The 22,500-nt window shown below is 44.8% G+C and overlaps 2 protein-coding genes and 1 long non-coding RNA gene across 3 annotated transcripts in view; 1 reads left to right on the top strand and 2 right to left on the bottom strand.

The window, feature by feature from the left end:
• Positions 1-2,934, top strand: part of LOC143099488 (uncharacterized) — a 2,937-nt gene extending 3 nt beyond the window's left edge. The window contains exons 1-3 of the mRNA XM_076262453.1: positions 1-1,930; positions 2,102-2,406; positions 2,851-2,934. The exon at positions 1-1,930 is cut by the window's left edge and continues 3 nt beyond it. Coding sequence (XP_076118568.1) covers positions 1-1,930; positions 2,102-2,406; positions 2,851-2,934 — 2,319 coding nt within the window. The remainder of the gene's footprint in view (positions 1,931-2,101; positions 2,407-2,850) is intronic.
• A 9,836-nt stretch (positions 2,935-12,770) lies between these two features.
• LOC143100044 (uncharacterized) lies at positions 12,771-13,627 on the bottom strand. The gene is made up of 3 exons (XR_012981811.1): positions 13,488-13,627; positions 13,270-13,394; positions 12,771-13,086 (listed from the first exon to the last, which is right to left on the bottom strand). It is a non-coding gene; the product is annotated as an uncharacterized LOC143100044 (long non-coding RNA).
• A 3,653-nt stretch (positions 13,628-17,280) lies between these two features.
• LOC143099487 (GTPase IMAP family member 4-like) lies at positions 17,281-19,342 on the bottom strand. Its single transcript, XM_076262452.1, has 2 exons — positions 19,180-19,342; positions 17,281-18,551 (listed from the first exon to the last, which is right to left on the bottom strand). Coding segments are annotated over exons 1-2 (1,272 nt in total). The 5' UTR covers positions 19,181-19,342.
• Between the last annotated feature and the right edge of the window lie 3,158 nt (positions 19,343-22,500).

Below are 22,500 nucleotides of genomic sequence, written 5' to 3'. Positions count from 1 at the left end.
GGTGACTGGAGCTTCTTGGGGAACATCCTAGAGGAGGTGAACGAGCACTCGACGGTGATCGGCCGCGTGTGGCTGACGGTGCTCTTCATCTTCCGCATCCTGATCCTGGGCACGGCGGCCGAGTTCGTGTGGGGCGACGAGCAGTCCGACTACGTGTGCAACACGCAGCAGCCCGGCTGCGAGAACGTGTGCTACGACGAGGCCTTCCCCATCTCCCACATCCGCCTGTGGGTGCTGCAGATCATCTTCGTGTCCACGCCCTCGCTGGCCTACGTGGGCCACGCCGTGCACCACCTGCACATGCAGGAGAAGCGCAAGGAGCGCGAGGAGGTGGCCGAGCTGCTGAGCCGCCCGCCGGGGGACCAGGCCAGCGTCCGCACCGCCAAGGAGACCGGCGCCAAGGGCGGCAAGAAGTTCCGTCTGGAGGGCACGCTGCTGCGCACCTACGTCTGCCACATCATCTTCAAGACGCTGTTCGAGGTGGGCTTCGTGGTGGGCCAGTACTTCCTGTACGGCTTCCGGATCCTTCCGCTGTACCAGTGCAGCCGCTGGCCCTGCCCCAACACGGTGGACTGCTTCGTGTCGCGCCCCACCGAGAAGACGGTCTTCATCCTCTTCATGCTGGCCGTGGCCTGCGTCTCGCTCTTCCTCAACGTGGCCGAGATCGGACACCTGGGCCTGAAGAAGATCCGCCGGGTGTTCCGGAAGCGTGTTCCGCGCGGCCACCACGGGGAGGGTGAGGGCGAGGACCACGGCCTGCCGACGCCCCCGAGACGCCCCCTGCCCTCGCTGGCCTCGCCGCTCCTGTGCTCCCGAGGAGGCTACCGCCCCCTAGAGGAGGAGGAGGAGGAGCGCCATGCCACGCCACACTACTACCCACTCAGCGCGGTGGGCATGGAGGCTGGCATGGGCATGGGTATGGGTATGGCCACGTCCCTGCTGCTGCTGGAGAGGGCTCGGTGCCAGGCCCCCTCTGTGCCCGCGTCCTCGTCCATACCCATGTCCATGCCCACGCCCTTGCCGGCTGAGGACGTCTCCAAAGTGTACAACGAGACCCTGTCGTCCTACGCCCAGACCACCGAGATCTGTGATGAGATCCTGGAGGAGGAGGAGGAGGAGGAGGAGGAGGAGGAGGAGCAGGGGGGAGGAGGTGCGGACGTGGGGGCGCAGGCTGGGGGGCAGGTGGCAGTGACCGCGGCGGCACCGGAACCCTTGGAGGATTTCACCGGGGAGATGCCCGAGGTCGCCGACGAGGTGGACGGGAGAGAGCCCAAGGTCACGATTCCGGAGGTCGCGACCCCACAGCCAAGTGGCGCGGAGGCTCTGGGGAGGCTGATCTGGGAGATCGGACACGACCACCTGCCGGACGAGGTGGACGCCAGAGCAATCAGGACTCTCGGACCGCTCGAGGACGGAGGGCCGGAACCTCTGCGTGCGGAGCGAGGGCTACGTCTGCCGGACCAACTGGACGCAGAACTGGCCGCTCCGCTGCTGGACGGGATCGTGGAGAACCGCTCGACCGGGCAGGAGGGAGGAGGTGCTGCTGATGATGACGAGCTGGGCAGGGGAGGTGGGGAGGAGGGGACAGGAGGAACAGGAGGAGGCCAGGGGGTTGGGGAGGTGGCTGAGGAGGTGAAGCTAGAGGCCAATGGGGAGATGGCTGAGGAGGTGAAGCTAGAGGAGGTGAAGCTAGAGGCCAATGGGGAGGTGGCTGAGGAGGTGAAGCTAGAGGCAAATGGGGAGGTGGCTGAGGAGGTGAAGCTAGAGGTCAATGGGGATGGGGAGGTGGCTGAGGAGACCCCCAGGGTGGTGGAGGGGGGAGGAGGGGAGGAGCAGGGGGAGTCTGCCGCCTGTTTGGGGAATGGATGCCCAGGGAACCATGCAGAGGAGCTGAGAGGAGTGGGGAGGAGCGAGGAGCACCTGAGCAATGGTGCTGTCACCGGAGGCGCAGGGGGGGAGGAGGTGAAGACTCAGGGGGAGAAGGAGGAGAAGATGAATGGCCCCCATCTGGAGGAGGAGGAGGAGGAGGAGGATGAGGGGCAGAGAGAGGAGAGCCCAACAGCACAGCAGGAGGAGGTGACAGAGGAGTCTCCTGCTGCAGAGAACGGGCTGGAGGAGAGCAAAGGGGAGGTGGAGGAGGAGGAGGCGAACGAGTTAGAACAGGAGGCCAGAGAGGAGCAGGAGCAATGCACTGGGGAGGTGGCAACGGCAGAGGAGGCTAAGGAGGAGCTGTCTTCTGCTGAGGAGCAGGTGGGAGCATCTGTAGGGGAGGACACACTGGAGGAGGTGTCAGGGGAGGAGATGACTCCTGCAGAACAGGAAGCCCACACGCCCGAGGAGGAGTCCGTAGCTCCTCCTGCTGGGACAGAGCAGGGGGAGAGGTTGCCTCCGCTGGAGGAGGAGGTGGTGGGAGGGAGAGAGGAGGAGGAGGATGGGGAGGCTTCAATACCAGCAGCAGTGGGAGAGGAGCAGAGGAAGGAGGTGCTGGAGGGAGGTGGCCTGGAGACAGCACCTCCTATGGGGGTGGAGAAGCCTGGGGTTGGGCTGACACAAGAGGAGAAACCCCGGGAGCTTAGAAGAGAGGCAGAGGACCCAGGAGCAGAGGCAGGAGGTGGGGAGGAGGAGGCTCAGAGGGAGGTGCAGGAGCAGGGGAGTGGGGAGACGACAGCTGTGCAGGAGCCGCAGGAGGAGGAGAGGAGGGGTGTGAAGGAGGTGCAGGAGGAGGAAAGGAGAGGTGTGAAGGAGGTGCAGGAGGAGGAGAGGAGAGGTGTGAAGGAGGTGCAGGAGGAGGAGAGGAGAGGTGTGAAGGAGGTGCAGGAGGAGGAGAGGAGGAAAGCTCCCTGTGCTCAGGAGGATCTGGTGGACGACGCCAGGAGTCTAAGCCGCCTCAGTAGGGGCAGCTGCAGAGCGCGCTCAGATGACCTCACCATATGAGCCATACACAAATAAACAAACAAACAAACACACATGAAAATACATTAACACTTACATACAAACACATACATACAAACACATACATACAAACACATACATACAAACACACACATACAAACACATACATACAAACACATACATACAAACACTTACATACAAACACATACAGTTAAGTAAACACATGCATACACATAAGCACACACACATACATACATACATACATACATACATACATACATACATACATACATACATAGGAGCCTGACTAAACACCACTAAATACTAAATGCCTTTACAACCCAGTAGAACTTAAGTCCTCATGTGTCATACACAATCAGTGATCATCAATCATCCATATGATTATTTATGGCTATTCAATATGTATCTAAACAGCATATTATCTGGTAATGCTGGGAAATTATACAACTTTTCAAAACAAATCAGCAGAAATGGATCAACCCAGTGCCTTTCTACAGCCTCATTCACAAACGCAGTATGCTGTTAAAAACACAGTATGCTGGTAAAAACGCAGTATGCTGTTAAAAAAGCAGCACATTCACAAACGCAGTACAGTACGCTGTTAAAAGCAGCACATTCACAAACGCAGTACAGTACGCTGTTAAAAGCAGCACATTCACAAACGCAGTACAGTATGCTGTTAAAAGCAGCACATTCCTGTGTTCCACATTTTGCTTCTACAACATCCATTTGTTTTATTCCGTATGATGAAAACTTTGACATCGGGCAATGCCTTATATAGTCAGATAATTTATGAACTTATTTATTGCCTGTAATAGGCCTATAGTTGTAATGTAGGGTAATGTACTTTTGGAGAATGGAGGTTGAGAAGTCTTGGTTTGCCTGCTAGCCTACAGAAAAGGTCTGTTATGTTTAAACTTACAGAACGATCGGATTGTTTTAACACCTTACAGGAGAGAACGGTAATATCATATTCAATGGAAGATCTGAAAAAAAATATTCTTAACTTCATTGTTGTTTTTTGTTTGTATTGACAAACAAAACTAACTACTTAGCTGCTTGTGATTTTTGGATTGTGTATACTGTTTACAACGTCGCAACGTCATTCTGTTTTCTAACTGAATTTAAGTGGACAGGTAGCATATAACCTATGGAGGATATGTGTTCTCTGAATGTGTTTTCCTATGTCTGGACCCTTTAGCTAGACATTTAAGTGGACAGGTAGCATATACCCTATGGAAGATATGTGTTCTCTGAATGTGTTTTCCTATGTGTGTAACCTACAGCTATACATTTCATACACCACCTCATTCATGTAGGGGGGATCAATGTGTGCAGACTCAAACATACAGCATTACTTCAACAACCGTTAATCAATCTGTTACACAGAGCAATATGCCCAAAGCTGTGCTACTCCCCAAAGCAAATGGGTAACCTGTTCAATTGCGTTCCCAAAGCTGTGCTACTCCCCAAAGCAAATGGGTAACCTGTTGCATTGCGTTCCCAAAGCTGTGCTACTCCCCAAAGCAAATGGGAAACCTGTTGCATTGCGTTCCCAAAGCTGTGCTACTCCCCAAAGCAAATGGGAAACCTGTTGCATTGCGTTCCCAAGGCTGCTCTACTCCCCAAAGCAAATGGGTAACCTGTTGCATTGTGAGATTTGTGATCTGTGGCCTGAACCGAAATGCTGAGGTGTGAAAGTCTCATCTGTGTCAGATTGCATAGCTGAAAATGAAAACATTGCTAACCAACACTGGTGCCCGATATTTTACAGCAACACACAGTCCAATTTCTCCTTGAGCTGGAAAGGTTGAGCAAAATGTTGGGTGCTGTTTTGGAACTCTTGAAAGGTGGAGTGAGCTGTTCTGGTGTGATGTTTTTGACACTCCTCTATCCCCTGGTGGAGTGAGCTGTTCTGGTGTGATGTTTTTGACACTCCTCTCTCCTCTATCCCCTGGTGGCCAGCTGCCAGAGCAGAAAGCACAAGCTAAACCCCTTCTCTCGGTCGCCGTGCCAACACGGCTGCCATGGCGATAAAGATCCAGCCCGGTCAGCACAAAGCATTGTCCAGCCAGAGGCTGACCCTGGGGCTCCAGGAATGCCCACACACACTCGGCAGAGGAGCAAATTCAACCGGTCACTCATTATCCTTTGCTAATCCAAACAGCTGCCTTGATCTAAACTCCACCAATTAACACCATTTTGCTCTCAAACCAAAGTCTGAACTTGTTATCTTCCCTAAATAGCCCCTAGGTTGTCTCAACATCCATCAGATTCAGGAGGAATTGATATTGATGAGAGTGTACGTGTATTGTTTGTGAGCAGACCCTATATAATTATCTGTGTTGTATTACATCTTGCACTGACCATGTGAAGATGCACTAAGTGCTTATTTATGTATTAGTCAACAAAGATATTGATCTATAACACGTTACACTGTGTGCAATTGGTACAGAGAAATAAATCAGCAATCATAACATCTTGTCTGAAGAGCACTTTGTTTCGATAATCAACTTAATTTATATACAGTATATATAAAGAAAACAAATTCTTTACCCATTCCTCTTTGTTGCTGTGACTTTTTATGATCAGTATACATCATACTGCTCAACAGACCATAAACAGTCACAACAACAAAGAGGAATGGGTAAAGAATGTGTTGCCATTTGTTGGTAGAAACCCCATCATGAGTGTGGAGGGGGGGGGGGGGGTATGGGACAGCAGATACCCCTGTTGAGTGTGGAGGGGGGGGGGGAGGGGTCTGGGACAGCAGATACCCCTGTTGAGTGTGGAGGGGGGGGGGGGGGGGGGGTCTGGGACAGCAGATACCCCTGTTGAGTGTGGAGGGGGAGGGGGGGGTCTGGGACAGCAGATACCCCTATTGAGCCTTCGGGAGGTTCCATGGGCCTAATTCAATGAAACACTGATGAAGGTATCTGCTTGATAACCAGGGGGGTATTCCATGGATGTGGTTTAGTGACAAACCTGGGTAAGTTAACTCAGAGTAAGGGGTAAACCTCCCAATAGAACAGCTGTATGGCTTCATTCTCCTAATAAAACAATGCCATAGGGCTCTTGTTGTAGGAGGTTTACCACTTACTCTTAGCTAACTTACCCAGGTTTGTCACTAAACCACGTACTTGGAATATCCCCCTGTAGGGCCTATAGTATAACTACTACCTGCAGCACTGGTAGTGTAATAATACTATTGCTACCTGCAGCACTGGTAGTGTAATAATACTATTGCTACCTGCAGCACTGCTACGTAAGGGATAATGTATAGAACGGGAAAATAAGTCCCGACAGGATGAACCGGATACATAGTGGACACATACAGCCAAACAAGGCAAAAAATGGTTGACAGAGAACAATGGCAACATTTTACAGTGGCCCAGCCAGAGTCCAGACCTCAATCAGTCAAAAAAGTTAACACAAGGCCAAAGTGATGGCAAGTAGTTCCTGTCTCAAAACCCAGATTGCTGCTAAAAAGGTGCAGTCTACAATCATTGTGGAGACATGGAGAGACTTGGTAGGTATTATAAGGACCGTTTCTAGAGCTTTGATGGCAAATAAAGATGTTTCCATTGATTATTTAAAAAAGGGTATGAATAATTTTGGACATGCCATTTTTCATAAAAATGTAAAAAAAAATAAAAACAATTATTTCTTTGATTCCATGTTTCTATCACATTGTCTTTCAACCTTTTGGCATGTGGCAGTGTCATTTTCAGTCAGAACAAACATATTAGTCAAGAGAAAATCAACATTACATCAATATTTGCCAGGGGTATGAATAATTTTGTTCTTAACTGTACATGTTGGTTCATGATGAGTACACAAAATACTGAGCTGGCTTTTCACTGATAGGGAACAATGTTTCAGTGCTGTGATACTCCATTGGCCCTGGTTACACACTGAAGGAATATGCTGCCCTCTAATGGCTTCATGTTGAAGTGCATCATGTTGAGTGCTCAAATCATATCTACAAGAAAGGAGCTTCTTTGTTGCCATAGGCAACTGTACCTCAACACCAATGTCCTTGACCTGTGGTGTTCCCCAGGGGTCGATCTTGGTGCCACTATTATTGAACCTCTGTATGCTCCCACTTGGACAAATCATCAAAATGAATTTGATTTCATATCATAGCTATGCAGATGACACACAAATTTACTTAGCTCTGTCGCCAAACACCTATGCTCCCATAGAATCTCTGTCAGTGTATTAACCAAATCAACAACTGAACGTCTCAAAATTGTCTTCAGTTGAACAAAAAAAACTGAAGTAATTATATTTAGTAAAAATGTGGAAAGACTTAGGGTTGCCACTCTCCTTGACACAAAAGGGTTCAAAGCAAAGCTGTTAAAAACTTAGAGTATTAATTGCCAGTGATCTAAATTTCAACAGCCACATACATGAAAGCAATAACTAAAGCAGCTTTTTACCACCTAAAACACAATGACACACTTAGAGGGCTGATGTCAAAACATGATTAGAAAACTCATTCATGCCTTTATCTCCAGCAGGGTTGATTACTGCTTTACCACATTACTCCAATACTTAAAGCGTAACTCCAGCAAAAATAAACCCCAGGGTTTTTTTCTGCATTAAAACGCATCAAATAAGCACTGGAGTATTTTTCATTGATCAACCACTACAGAGCTTGCCCCGGTATACGCTATAGTCCCAAAAAGCATTTTATTTTTGGAAACATCTGACTTTTACTCCACTAAATTTGCAAAACAAATACTGTACTGAGTCCAGACCTCAATCCGTCAAAAAAGTGAGCGCAAGGCCAGAGTGATGGCAAATAATTGTTCCTGCCTCAAAACCCAGATAGCTGCTGAAAAGGTGCAGTCTAGAATCACTGTGGAGACATGGAGAGGCTTGGTAGATATCATAAGGACCTTTTTGACAGCTATGAATGCACCTGTTCCAACAGCCATCTGCTCAACTAGGCTCCATTTCTCTCTGTGTTTCTCTCTACAACAAGAATATAAGGCACCTTCCATCCAACTGTCTCTCATCCATCCATCCATCTCAAACCATTCTGTCTATAAACATCCATTAAAGGATCTACCTACACATCCATTTAACTATTTGTCTGTCAACATTAATTAAACTATCTGTTTATCAACATCCATTAACTCATGTCAACCTAGCAACCACCTAGCCTGGAAAATCCAGACCCTGATAATCTAGAAAGATTAATGGTCTGGCCAAAACAATGTAATGGCCCAACTCGAGGGGCGGCAACAAGCATGCATTTAAAATTCTCACTGCACGCAATTGGATAACATTAGACCATGTTTACTCTGAATGATTTCGGACTTTGACGCAATCGGATAACACTACGACCAATGTGTACTGTCCTCCAACGTTGCAGCGCTGTCTTCATCAGTTTAGCTGGTTCCCCGGAATGTTGGGGTAAAAGTAGCGTGCATCATTGCTCTTTGCCAGAGTGTCTCGCAGAGACAATTCCATTGTGCTCTCGCGAGAACTCTGGATTTCCAGGGTAGCAACCACCATAACAACCAACATGGTTGCCCTAGCAACCAGCATAGCAACCACTTTATTTGGTATAGCAACCATCGTAATATGTTTCCTAGCAACACCTTAGCAATCAAGTTAATTATCCTAGCAACAACCTAGCAATCCTCACTATAATGTCAACCTAGCAACCACCATAGCAACAAACATGATTACCCTAGCAACCAGCATAGCAACTGCTTTATTTGGCATAGCAACCACCATATGTACCCTAGCAACAGCTTAGCAGCCCTATTTTATACCATAGCAATCAAGCAACCACCATAATGTCACCCTAGCAACCATCATAGCAACCGCTTTATTTAGCATAGCAACCACCATGTCTTACTTTTTGAGTATTGGCAAAGAGTATAGAAGTAACAAGAGGCGAAACTCAATAGAACGTTCCATTGCAACAAACGCCCCCATAACCGAGCTGCAGCTCCGCCATCTTGGACTGAACGCAACACAACTGTCATAGAGGTTCCAATTCAAAAGTGGTTAAAGCGAGCTGAATAGTTTACTAGTTTTTAATATTTCTATAGCCTAAACTAAAACGGCGTGTTGAATAATGCACAACAAAATACTGCTTATGGATCTGTTTCTAATTAATTAGACTTTTATAACAAAATAAAGCTATTAATTCAATGACTAGCCTAATTCGGAACCAGCTTTAATAGGCCTAGGCTACTCGTGGTAGCCTATAGTTAACCATGCAGTTGCAATATGTGGTAAATTAAATTAGCCTATTTAATGCTTTGAATGCAGCCCTGGAGTGGCTATTGGGAGCTTCGGGAGGATTCCCGGTGGGCCGTTAACTTTTTGTTTGTGCCAGTCTGAATGTCATGAGCTTATACGTTTCTGAAGTTCATTTGCTGCGCCCTCGCGGCACTTCGGCAGCCTACATGTAGAACAGTCGCAGCCCCTTACTCACAGTTTCCCCAAATATTAACAAAGTAGCACTCACAAAAACTATTCGGAAGTCGCAACTATATTTGCAACAATTAAGGGGAGTTTATGAGCGGTCGCTCCTCCAATGATATGGCCCTAACGAACTCCAGGTTCAGGTGACACTCAGTAATTAATTGAGAGTTTTTTTTTTTTTTTTAAAAACGGTATTCTTCCACCCGTCCAGTCCAGCAGCTACAACGGAAAACAGGCGATATTGGAAGGTATGTATCTGCTTTAACTTTTTTCATCTTTTTTAATCCGAGATAGGCTATGAATGAATATGCTGCCTTTATATAGCCTACTCAAGCAGGCCTTTATGTTCATGTCGCAAATGTGGAGTCCGGCTTGCTTCAGCCAATCATCTTAAAAGTAGCCTAGCCTAGGCCTGACAGGAGATAACATTTTACTATTTTGCACGGATTTACTGGGTGTTTCTTATGTATGTTGCGTGTATTCGGCCACTGGGTCTCCAACACGTCGCTCTTATGCTCAGTCGCCTGCCGCCTTGCCAGAGCTTGCCAGAGACTGAAGCACGCTACTAGGCCTACATTTAAACACAATTGTTGCCGCCACTCGAGGCATTTCAGCCGACGAATTTAATAAAAAGTAAATCAACAGTCAGTAAACGAAAGGGACAACACATTAGTTAAGAGAGAATATTTAATAGTTATAGAAAGTCATCACACAATTAACAGTAATACAATTGGTGATGGAGTATATCACCCGTTTTTTCTGCTGGCATTAGCACAAAACAAAGCAAACACTGCAAGTAATGTGCACACATTTATTACAAATAGAATTTAATTAATCTCAACTGATAAGAACTTTGTACAACGCACATTTGCTATGTAAAGAGAGATTTAATTGACAGATTTAGAGATGACTTAGCTTTAACATTTTTCTGTTGCGTTTCTGTTTGGGCTGTGACAGTTGACGATTTTGAGTCCGTAATATGTGATGGATTCTGACTCTATTGAATAATTTAATCATGTACACAAGAGTGTTTTTGCACTTTTCCTTGTTACACACAACTTCCCTGCACTCACTGTTGTACACCTCCATGCCGCTATTCAATAGCTTCCTTCCCAGACCAACTGTGTGGATGACTGAGCTGATGTTTCTCCTGAAGTTTGACTCCAGGGCTATGAGTAAATCTACTAATTCAGTGCTGGGCACTTTTAGGCCTTTCTCCCCCAAAGTGAGGTCAGTGTATTGTTTTTGTTTAAGGAAAGTGTACCTCAAATCAGTGATAGTGGAAGCTGCTGTTGTGAAAAGTGAACATGCATTACAGTCACCAAATTTGCCCACCACCTTACTGCCAATGTACCCAGCCATGTACACCAGCACATTTTCATTGTGCTGAAAGGCAGGCACTGATGACATTTCCGTGTTGCTCAGTACTTCCAGGATATCTTCAGGGGGGTTGTCAAGCTCCAGGACAGCATTGCCGCTCTAAGAACAAAAACAATAACAATATTAGCCAATCTACTGATATACAGTAAGTGAGTAAGTGTGCATATTTCTCAAGTTGTTTTCCCCAACATTTCTAGTTTGTTAACCAAAGTGCCCCCCCCCCCCCCATAAACCAGTTCTGATTCAGAGTTGCCAAGACCTCATGTTCTTGGAGGTCCTGAGCTTTGCTAGAGGTAGATGGCTGGTCCTGGCTGAGGATTCTCCCTGGCCTCTCTGAGTCATACATCAAGGTAACCTCTCTCTCCCTGACCTCAGTGCAATCCATTGACTCTTTTTTATAGATAATAAAATATAAGCAAACATTAGTAGTTAATTAGCAATGCTAATATGCAAAAAAAAAAACATTACTTACCACTATCTGCAGTCACTCTAGAGTAGTCATGTTCTTTCAGAACCATCTCTGTGTCAATGATGACCTGGGGACTGTCTTGGGAGGCATATGTGGTGAATTGTAGTAGGAAGGTGTCAAGGTCTTGCTCACAGTTTGTCTTTTCGGAGTTGTTAAACATTAGTCCTGTGGCTACGGCCCGATATTCACATTCAAACTGGACAGAATCAGGATTGTCACGATTACCGCCACGAGCTGAAACAAACATATATATGTGTATGGCAAGGTGAATACAGAACACTGGTATATAGTATATAATTGAGTACAACATTGATGTTATATACCTCTAATGGATGAGTATGCATTTTCTAGGCAGTCTTGATTCAGCCGATTGGTCAACAGATAAGATACCTGATGACGTTCACGGATATCCCTCCAGAGCATTTTGAGGCACAAGATGTTATGTTGCCATCCTTCCACACATGGGAGCTGCTTGGTTCCGGGGGGAGCACCAATAAGCCTCAGACGGGGGAGCCACTCCATACATTGATCAAAGAATGGAAAATGTGCGGATACATCAGAGAGGGCAGACTTAAGCTTGCGAGAATCCTTGAGGCGCTGGGAGTTGAAGCAGTCGAAGAGGCCATCAAAGTTTTCGCAGAATTTGGCAGCTGCCATGTAGTTTCTCAGTGGTTGGGCTTTGAGTTGCTTTATCTGTGCCAGTGTCTTAATTCCTACAGCAGCTGAGTGACTCAAGACCTGTGTAGCAAACCTTACTCCCATGGAGGCAAAAGGAGGGAGATAAACATGCTTCTTTGTGAGACGGCAACACAATCGGATCTCCTGTCTGCTGTCGTAAGCATAGAGATCCTCCAGAACAGCCCAGGTGATTTCATCTCCATCCAATTCAAAGCCACGGTTGTGCCAGTTGTTACGTATGTTTTTTATCAGATGAGGTGGATCCCACAGGCAAAACACTTTGATGTTGTCAACCTCAAAGTATGGCTGTTCCTTTGTCACCCCAAGGCGAGCAAGCATTGCACGATTGCCAGCACCCTGGTCACAGATGAAGACTATGCACTCCATTCCAGCCTTCCTCAGCTCACAAATTCCCTCAAGGAGCAATGATTGAAGCCGGGAATGTGTTATGGGCCCACTTGTAAAGCAATAGCCAAACAGTTGTTTCCACTTCCGGAAAAGGCCTCTTACCATGAACGCTGAGGCATAGTTGGCCACAAACGGACTACGGTGACTTTTCCCCAGATCCTCAAAGCCTTTAATTTTATCTGCAGGCTCATCATAATGGACTGCCTGTTTGAGGGACATCTCATCTGTGATGATGGCACATACCTTGTCCCTGGGTGTCATGGTCTCCATTGCCTTTTTTATGGTGGACAGAATGCTTTGATTAAAGCCAGTTGTGAAATTGAGAGACTTAATAACCTTCTGCAGTGTGCGGACAGATGGCATTGAAAAGACTTTGCAGAGTAGCCGATAGCACTTAGGACTGGCATGCAGGAGAGACAAGAAAAAGGCTTTGTCTTGAATGGTCCAACGAAAACCATTAGCCTTGCGCTGGCACATCCGTAGCTGAGTGCTGAAAAAAGCATAGGACTTGGCTGGTAACAGTCTCTTCAGTTTACTCATCACACCCGTCTTGCTGGTCTTCTGGCGAGTGAAGTCCCTTACTTTTGCCTTCAGCTTACATATCTGCGACTTCAGAGACCTGATATGCATAGCATGTTTTTTAGTAACGGCAGTCAGGTCTGATTGCATTGGTGGTGGTAATAAAGGTCTATCTGGTGACGAAGGTGGTGATAAAGGACCAGCGACGGCATCATCATCAGGCAAGCTATGTTCTTCAAAAATTGGACGAGTGGTGTGACTCTGTTTCCCTGTAAAATAAAGCACATCGTTTATAACTTAGATCATAAGTGTATCATTTTACAGCAAAAAAGCATTCAATCATTCAACAGCAGAACAAGGTGTTTGATAGGCTACTATTTGATAGACATTAAGACTGAGATAGACATTAAGACTGAGAATAAGTCAACCTGTAACATAATGTAGACTCTTACGTGTCTTTGGTGGCAACTCCTGGCGTGTCTTTGGTGGTTTCCTCTTTTGCTCTATGTCCAGTGGTGGCGGTGGGTTAGGGGCATTAACCATAGTGGGCACTGCATTCCAGTTCAATCCTGCGTGGCTGTTTTTATAATAAAATATTTGTCTCTAAAATATATTTTAATATGAGTACTCTATGATTATATACTATTACTGTATTCTCAATTATACATACACATCTGATGGCCTTTTAAACTGGCTTGGGTGGAAATGTGCACTGCACACCCTGTAGCTCTGATGGAGCCACTGGGAGCTTATCCCTGTCAAGGTAGCATTCCTCAGGTTCTGCACCCATCTGGCACACCTTCAAAATGTTATGCATAATTTCATTATCTTTGTTTTTTTTTTTTAACAAAATCAAAATCCCTTTACAGTTTTCACACCAGCCAGTCAAACATGTTGGCAGATAAAGTAATAGTTATTCATACAATGGCTTTACAGGGAGGCATTTTTGTATAGAAATTACACTATTGCAAAGACAATGAAACTATTTATTTGCGCGTGTGTGCGTACGTAGGCTACACAGTGTGAGAGTGCTTGTTTGTGTATTTTGCGGATGATGCACGCCGGGATGTATCTCAATCATGTGATCTAACATCGCCAATGAGGCGGAACTTGACAGATATTACATTCCACCTGTTGCTGCTGGGCTGGCTGTCGTTTACCAAAGACTATACTCTTTGCGTTCACTTTCCGGAGGTGCACCTAACTAGCTGTCGGTATCGTTGACGTTAACTTTACTGGAGCTGAAGAAACATCAATGGGATCAATAATCAGATTATCATAAGGTTCGTCAGAGTGGATATTGCCTTCAAGGGAGCAGGTAGGCTACAATGTTTGCTAGTGGCTAACGTTACCTACTCAGTACGTTGACGTTAATTTAGTGATATAATGAATTAATAATAGCGGCCATTTGCCAAGTTAGGTGTTAATATTTCTCCGGAAATTTGCGATTTTAAAAGTCCATTTCGAGTCTTAACTCAATTTCGACCAAATACATAACGTTAGCTAACTTGTTGCGGTTATGGCATAGTTTTAGCTTACGTTAACATTACAGCACCTGTTGACTTGTTCTCTTGTTAGCTAGCTCACTTCAATAACTAATAAAAATAAACTACTTTTATGACACCAAAGCGCGACAACAGCACCATCTAGCGATTGTTGTGAAAACGGCAACGGAGTTTCGCCTCTTGTTACTTCTATACTCTTTGGTATTGGGGGTGCTATGAGTTTTTGGGGAAATGTGCAATACCAAGGGGAAAGGCTCAGATGATTACTATGTGTGCTGTGCTTACTCTATTTTATTCTTGCTGTCTTTTATCTGGTATGTGGTGTTGAACTGGTGTGTGTTTTGTATGATAAGCAGCTGTATGTAGCACTGTATGCCCAAGATAAATTTCCTCTCTGGGACAATAAAGTTAATCTAATCTAATCTAATCTAATGTCTACCTTAGCAACATCATTGTAACTATCTCTGCATTATCTGTTTTAACTCTGTATTTTATATCATATATTTTACCTTTTCATGCACTGGTAATTCCTTGGCATTTCTAGTTTATATTGATATTTTTTTGTATGTTATCAATGTGATATTTGTACTATTTTGCACTGCCTGTTTAATACAATTCAGATTTGCATTTACTGTAATGATGATGTGAGGGGCTCTTTATCAGATACTGTGATGCTGCAAACAACAGCACCATCTAGAGGTAGAATATGATAAAGCTCCTGATTACATTCCTGTAGATATGAATGATGATGTGAGGTGCTCTTTATCAGATACTGTGATGTTTCAAACAACAGCACCATCTAGAGGTAGAATATGATAAAGCTCCTGATTACATTCCTGTAGATATTAATGATGATGTGAGGTGCTCTTTATCAGATACTGTGATGCTGCAAACAACAGCACCATCTAGAGGTAGAATATGATAAAGCTCCTGATTACATTTATGTAGATATTAATGATGATGTGAGGTGTTCTTTATCAGATACTGTGATGCTGCAAACAACAGCACCATCTAGAGGTAGAATATGATAAAGCTGCTGATTACATCCCTGTAGATATTAATGATGATGTAATAATCTGCTACTCAATCTGATTCCTTCTGCAACATCAGGGAGATTTACACTTTACAATTTGATGTCTGCAACAACAGCACCATCTAGAGGTGGAGTATGATACAGATGATGGACATAATATGGACTATGATGTGGAAGCCTAATAAGGACAGCTACTCTAGTTATTTGAAATGGCACTTCAACCATGTAGCCTACAAGCTAATACAGATGGGCTCATTTAACCAGTGCAGTGTGATGAAGACCATTGCACTTTCATACACATTCAAATGAAACATATCATAAGCCACATTTTCAACAATTTATTTTGTACAAAATCTACAAATTTACATCAACAAAAAGAATTGCATATACACAATGTACATACTGTCTGGGTAAGACAGGCATGTTACAGCCTACACACACACACACACACACACACACACACACACACACACACAGAAACACACACACTTTACCTGCCCAGGAAATGGGAATTTTTTTGCATTATAGCGGCAGATGGTTCTACCAGCCCACCTTAATATAGTAGGCTAGAACCGGCCCTGCTCTTAGAACTCAACATTATTGCTGCAGATGGTTGCGGAAAGATTCTGTATAGAGCGCATACCCAGGAAAATGGGAAATTATTTACAACGGTTTTGTGTAAATGTCTATTTTGTGTTCAACAGATGAAAATAGTTGGATTGGTATCTGACCACCCAGCAGGGTGAATTTGAATGGAACAAACCATTTGTCTCACAAGGAACAATCACAGACATGCTGGAATGATCTAGTTTCCCCTGATTTCTCTTACAATTAGCATACACCACAGAACAAAATCATAATGATTTGGAAAAGAAACAAATATACAAAATAAAAGAAAACATAAAGATGAGCTTTAGTAGTGCTTGAATCCCTCAGGTTATGACGTTGTGAAATGTTTTTTTTCTGCCCAAGCTGCTGAAACAGTCTCTCCTGAAAGGAGATTTTAGGAGGCTATAGGATGCTATTTTTTATTTGTCTTTCACTCCCTCTCTCTATTAGAGTTTTCTATAACAGCAGCTGTCTATCTCTTCTCTATCTCTCTCTCCTTCTGTTCTAGACAAGCCTACGGTTCTCTCTCTCCATCCAGATGGCCTATCTTATATCCTCAGTGTCAGACTAACAGTGCAGTCCCTTCTGAGGACAGAGGTATGGAAGCATATGAGTAGCTTTATTCAAATGAGAATGCAATCGGCAATATGCAATTCAAAAAGACATTACATTATGCAATTGCCAATTAATTATGCAATTTAATATTGCAATTTGCAATAATTTCCAACAAATTGTATTTTAATCTGCAAAGTGACAATTAAATCCTAAAATCAATTTGGTTAAAAAATCGAATAAACATGGATTGAATTGCATTCCATTTTGCCATGATAGGCCTACTACAGTCTCAAAATTCAAATGGCAATTCATTTTGCATTTCAATTTTCAATATTCAGTTTCATCATTTAACTGTCAATTCGTTTTGCAATTTAATATTTAAAGTGCAATGTAGGATTGCATTTTGAAAACATATTTGGCAAAACTGTCAATGCCAGCCTGAAAACATTTTGGATTATTTTGGGCAAAACGTTTTGCCATCGTTTTGAGGCATTTTATTCAAATGGAAAAGAAATAGCGCCCCCTGTCTCTGGGTTCTGGATCATTAAGTTTATATCAACATAGAGTGAGAGCCCCCTGCTGGTCATGTTGAGGAGAGACGTGCTGAGTCTCTGGGTTCTGGATCATTAAGTTTATATAAACATAGAGTGAGAGCCCCCTGCTGGTCATGTTGAGGAGAGACGTGCTGAGTCTCTGGGTTCTGGATCATTAAGTTTATATAAACATACAGTGAGAGGTGGTCATGTATGTGAAGCTCCATCTCAGTGCTGTTCGTCTGGGCTCATCACATGGAGGAGGGAGGTGCTGAGTCTCTGGATGGCCCCCCTCTCACTCTCAGACTCAGAGTCTCTATCACTAAGCACTCGTCTCATCCTCTCTATCTCTCTCTCCTTCTCCTCCATCTGCCTGTTGAACTCTGCCTCCATCTTCTGCTTGCTGATGCTGATGTTTCTCTGTAGTTCAGGCAGGATGATCTTCATGAGGTTTCTCTCTGCTTCAGCCCTGGTCTCTCTCTCATAGCTCTCTCTCATCTCCTCCATCTCCTCTCTGTGTCTCTCCTCCATCTCTCTCTTCTCTCTTTCTCTCTTTTCTCTCACTCTGTTCAGCTTTCTCTCCATCTCTTCTCTCAGTGCATTCTCTCTCTTTAATTCTCTCTCCATCTCTATTTTCTTCTCCTCATCCCTCTCTTCTTTCATCTTTCTCTCCAGTTCTGTTGTTTTCTCATTTAATGTTCTAATTTCTGTTCCATGCTGCTGAATCTCTCCCTCCATCTTCTGCAGAGACTCCTGCACATTTTTATCATGTTCCTCTCTTCTCTCTCTCTCCTCCCTCTGTTTCCTCTCCTCCACCTCTCGTTCTTTCTGCATCATTCTCTCTATCTCTCTGAGTTGTCTCTCTGCCTCCTGGTAGGTCTCAGTGCTGTAGAATCTCTCTCTGTTTCCTGACACCATCTCTTCTATCTTCTCTAGCAGCTGTGTGATCTTAGTGTCATCAGGTCTGTCCTTAACGTTGAGAAGGTGACACCTGTTCCCACATTTCTCTACCAGCTGCTGGAGCTCCTGGCTCCCTGTCTGGAGCAACTCCTCCACACTCCTCTCTCTCAGCCCCTCAGCATGGGTGAAGAGGATCAGTGTGTGTCCCCAACAGCCCTCCCCAAAAATATCCTCCATTTTCTCCAGCATCCTCCTCTCCTCCCCTTCAGACGGCTCCACTGGAATCAGCAGGAGGAAGGCGTGAGGTCCTGGGGCAGACAGACGGACACAAAGCCCCACGTCCTGTCTCATGTCCTTCTCAGAGAGTCCACTGCAGAACCAGTCTGGAGTTTCCACCACGGTCACCCGTCTCCCAGCCACCTCCCCCTGTCTGCTCTCACTGTGCTGGGTCTCTGTGGATGTGTGTGTGAGTGTGTGTGTGCCCAGGATGGTGTTTCCTGCTGCCCTCTTCCCAGATGTGCTCCCCCCCAGCAGCACCAGCCTCAGCTCAGACACAGCAGGAGACACTGGGGGGGCTGGACCAGGACTCTCTCCTCCCACTGCAAACACACACACACACACACACACAATAAGCCATCACACAGTTACATCATAGCACTGCAAACACACACACACACACGCACAATAAGCCATCACACAGTTACATCATAGCACTGCAAACACATACACACACACACAATAAGCCATCACACAGTTACATCATAGCACTGCAAACACATACATGCACAATAAGCCATCACACAGTTAACATCATAACAGTTATAACATTACAGCAAAGATACCACACACATCATAACATTGTAACAAACAACGCAAGTAAACGTTGAGCTGCATGTAAGTCTGTCATTGCTAGTGAGTCAATGTGAAGGTAGCTTTACTTTGCACTCCACACATTCAAGGGTCTGGTTGCCATGCCTACTACTACTACCTAGCTAGCTTCCTAAACTAGTGTTGAATTGCGACTGCAATGAATCATCAAATATTTATCCCTATAGACATCCATCCAGCTCTAGACTTGACACTGCATCTGACGTTTCAGGCTGGTAGGATCATACTTCATGAATGCAATGAGTTAGTTACACACATGTAATGAGCTCTGCATCCCCACTGACTACCACTATGATAAAGCTACATCCATGAATGGAGCAGAGACCACTGATGACTTACTGAGTGGAGGCTCCTCCTTACTCCATCTTCTCCTGATGGGAGGAGGATCTGGATCTGGGAGCCCAACACAGAAACACAGACAGACACTGGATCAGTAGCCTGTTCAACTACAGTCGTGGAGCTCTCTAGATTCACAAACTGGATGATGGGACCATATCATACTTTTCCAGACTGATTAAGATTGTAAGGACATCTTGGTGACTGGACATATTGTAGTGAACACACACAGGAATGGTTGGTTCACACTCACCTTCCTCTCTCTCCTCCAGCTGTTTATCTCTCTCCTCCAGCTGTTTGTTTCTCTCCTCCAGCTCCCTCTCTTGTTCCTGCAGTTGGGTTCTCTTGTTCTCCAGTAGACTCTCTCTCTCCCTCTCTCGTCTAGTCATGTTCTCCAGTAGACTCTCTCTCTCCCTCTCTTGTTCCTGCAGTTGGGTTCTCATGTTCTCCAGTAGACTCTCTCTCTCCCTCTCTCGTCTAGTCATGTTCTCCAGCTCTGTGTCTCTCTCCTGTAGGAGTGTGTGTTTGTGTTCCAGCTGTTGTGTGATGTGTTCTATCTTCATGTTCATCTCTTGCAGTAGTGTGTTCTTGTCCTGTAGTTCTCTATCTCTCTTTTCTAGCTGTGTCTCTCTCTCTTGTAGGAGTTTATTCTTCTCTGCTAGTTGTTGTGTTGTCTGCACCAGTTCCACATCTTTATCTTTTAAATGTCTTTCATGTTCCTCTACTATCTTGTTCCTCCCCTCCAGCTCCTTCTGGTTCTCCTGCAGTAGGTTCCTCAGGTCCTGTAGTTCCTCATCTAGTGACTCCAGTTGTGTTCTACTGGTTTCCATCTCTGTGGGTGAAAAGATTGACAATGTTGAAATAGAATGGGGAGGAATTAACATCCTTAGTCTATACATGATGAATACTGAATGCTGATCACATATAAGATGGGTTTTTTGCCAATCCAAACATTACACATTTGGACAAACATGGAGGAACTTATGCTTCTATAAAACTCCTCATATCATACTCACCAGTCAAATGTTTTTTATCTCTCTCCTCCAGCTGTTTATTTCTCTCCTCCAGCTGTTTGTCTCTCACCTCCAGCTGTTTATCTCTCTCCTCCAGCTGTGTATCTCTCTCCTCCAGCTGTTTGTCTCTCTCCTCCAATTGTTTGTTTCTCTCCTCCAGCTCCCTCTCTTGTTCCTGCAGTTGGGTTCTCAGGTCCTGTAGTTGGCTGTTCCTGTCCTGCAGTTCCTTTTCCAGTGACTCCAGTTGTCTTTTAGTGGTCTCCACCTCACTGGTCATGTTCTCCAGTAAACTCTCTCTCTCCCTCTCTCGTTTAGTCATGTTCTCCAGTAAACTCTCTCTCTCCCTCTCTCGTGTTGTCATGTCCTCTAGTTCTGTGTCTCTTTGATGGAGGAGTTTGTTCTTCTCATCAAGTTGTCGGTTCATCTTCTCCATGCCTTTGTTCTTTTCTTCTAGCTGTTGTGTCATCTTCTCCACCTCTTTCTTGTTCTCCTCTAGTTGTTTTAACATCTTCTCCATCTCTCTTTTCTTGTCCTCCAACATCTTCTCTCTCTCCATCAGTCACTTTTTGCTCTCCTCCAGAAGTTGCATCTTCTCCTTGAGATTATTTTCTCCATCTTTAATCTGCAAGTTCTTTCACTGCAGTAGTTTGTCTTTCATCTCTAATTGTTTGGTTTTCTCCTGGGAGTTTTTCTCACTCTCCTCTATCCTCTTGTCTCTCTCCTTGATTTTGTTCTCTCTCTCTTCTATCTGTTTGTCTCTCTCTTGTACAAGTCTTTTCCTCTCCTCCATTTCCACGTCTTTATCTTGTAGTTGTTTGTCTTTCTCCTGAAGTGTCTTCCCCATCTCTCTGTTCTTCTCCTCTAGCTGCAGGTTCATCTTCTCCATCTCTCTGTTCTTCTCCTCTAACTGCAGGTTCATATTCTCCATCTCTCTGTTCTTCTCCTCTAGCTGCAGGTTCATCTTCTCCATCTCTCTGTTCATCTCCTCTAGCTGCAGGTTCATCTTCCCCATCTCTCTGTTCTTCTCCTCTAGCTGCAGGTTCATCTTCTCCATCTCTCTGTTCTTCTCCTCTAGCTGCAGGTTCATCTTCTCCATCTCTCTGTTCTTCTCCTCTAGCTGCAGGTTCATCTTCCCCATCTCTCTGTTCTTCTCCTCTAGCTGCAGGTTCATCTTCTCCATCTCTCTGTTCTTCTCCTCTAGCTGCAGGTTCATCTTCCCCATCTCTCTGTTCTTCTCCTCTAGGTGATGCTTCATCTTCTCCATCTCTCTGTTCTTCTCCTCTAACTGTTGTGTTGTCTTGTCCATCTCTCTGTTCTTCTCCTCTAGCTGCAGGTTCATCTTCTCCATTTCCATGTCTTCATTTTGTAGCTGTTTGTCTTTCTTCTGAATTGCCTTCTCCATCTCTCTGTTCTTCTCCTCTAACTGCAGGTTCATCTTCCCCATCTCTCTGTTCTTCTCCTCTAGGTGATGCTTCATCTTCTCCATTTCCAAGTCTTTCTCCTCCATTGTCTTCTTGTTCTTCTCCAGTCGTCTGTTTTTCTCCATTAACTCGTCAGTTGTCCTCAAACATGCAGCGAGAGCTGGTGGAAACATGTTGTGATGTTTTGTTAATATTTTCATGATTTAAGTGTCAATTTACAGTTTTTCTCAGTTGCTTTTTCCTGCTTAATGAAACTGAGATGCAAATGTATTGTATACTGTACATACTTTTTCAATGTTTTTTCACACTTTATTGCAAAACACTTCACACTGATGTCAGTCAAGCAGTCCAGATGCCATTGATTTCACTATGCCAAACATAAGCAAGCAATCTGCTCACAACTGTTAGAAATGACCTGCATTAGTGTGGAATCACCAGTGCACCCACATGACACTCCTACACACAATCATTCAGTCTCCCATCAGTCTGTATCTATCCATAAAGGTGCCAACTTTGTGTTGCTCTTTACAAGATGAGAATATGTGGCCTAATCGTTGTGACAGAGTGGACTGAATATTTACTATAGTACCTACGTATTTGAACTGTTGTTACTCTACTGCAGTATATTCCTATGTAATGGGTTTCATTTGGTTACTTTTCTGTAATGAGTATTTCAGTTCACCACCAAAGTATGAGAATAGAATGGCATCAATAAATTATGTTTCAAAGTATATATAATTTGGGTTTATACAGTAATTCTGTACAAGGGGTTCATTTGGCAGAGGCACACAGGCATGTACTGTAGCACAACATACAAGGTAGGATGCACCGGTTCAAATTGATAGCTGTATTTTCATATTGTCAATTGTGTAATGATTAATTGGAAAAAT

This window comes from Alosa pseudoharengus, unplaced genomic scaffold (assembly GCF_046254945.1).
Source record: "Alosa pseudoharengus isolate Yale_2024_CS ecotype anadromous, Long Island Sound unplaced genomic scaffold, YU_APseudo_1.1 YU_APseudo_1.1_scf_3, whole genome shotgun sequence".
Classification (NCBI taxonomy): Eukaryota; Metazoa; Chordata; class Actinopteri; order Clupeiformes; family Clupeidae; genus Alosa; species Alosa pseudoharengus.
The sequence above is the reverse complement of the archived record's forward strand: the minus strand, read 5'-3'. Positions and strand labels throughout refer to the sequence as shown.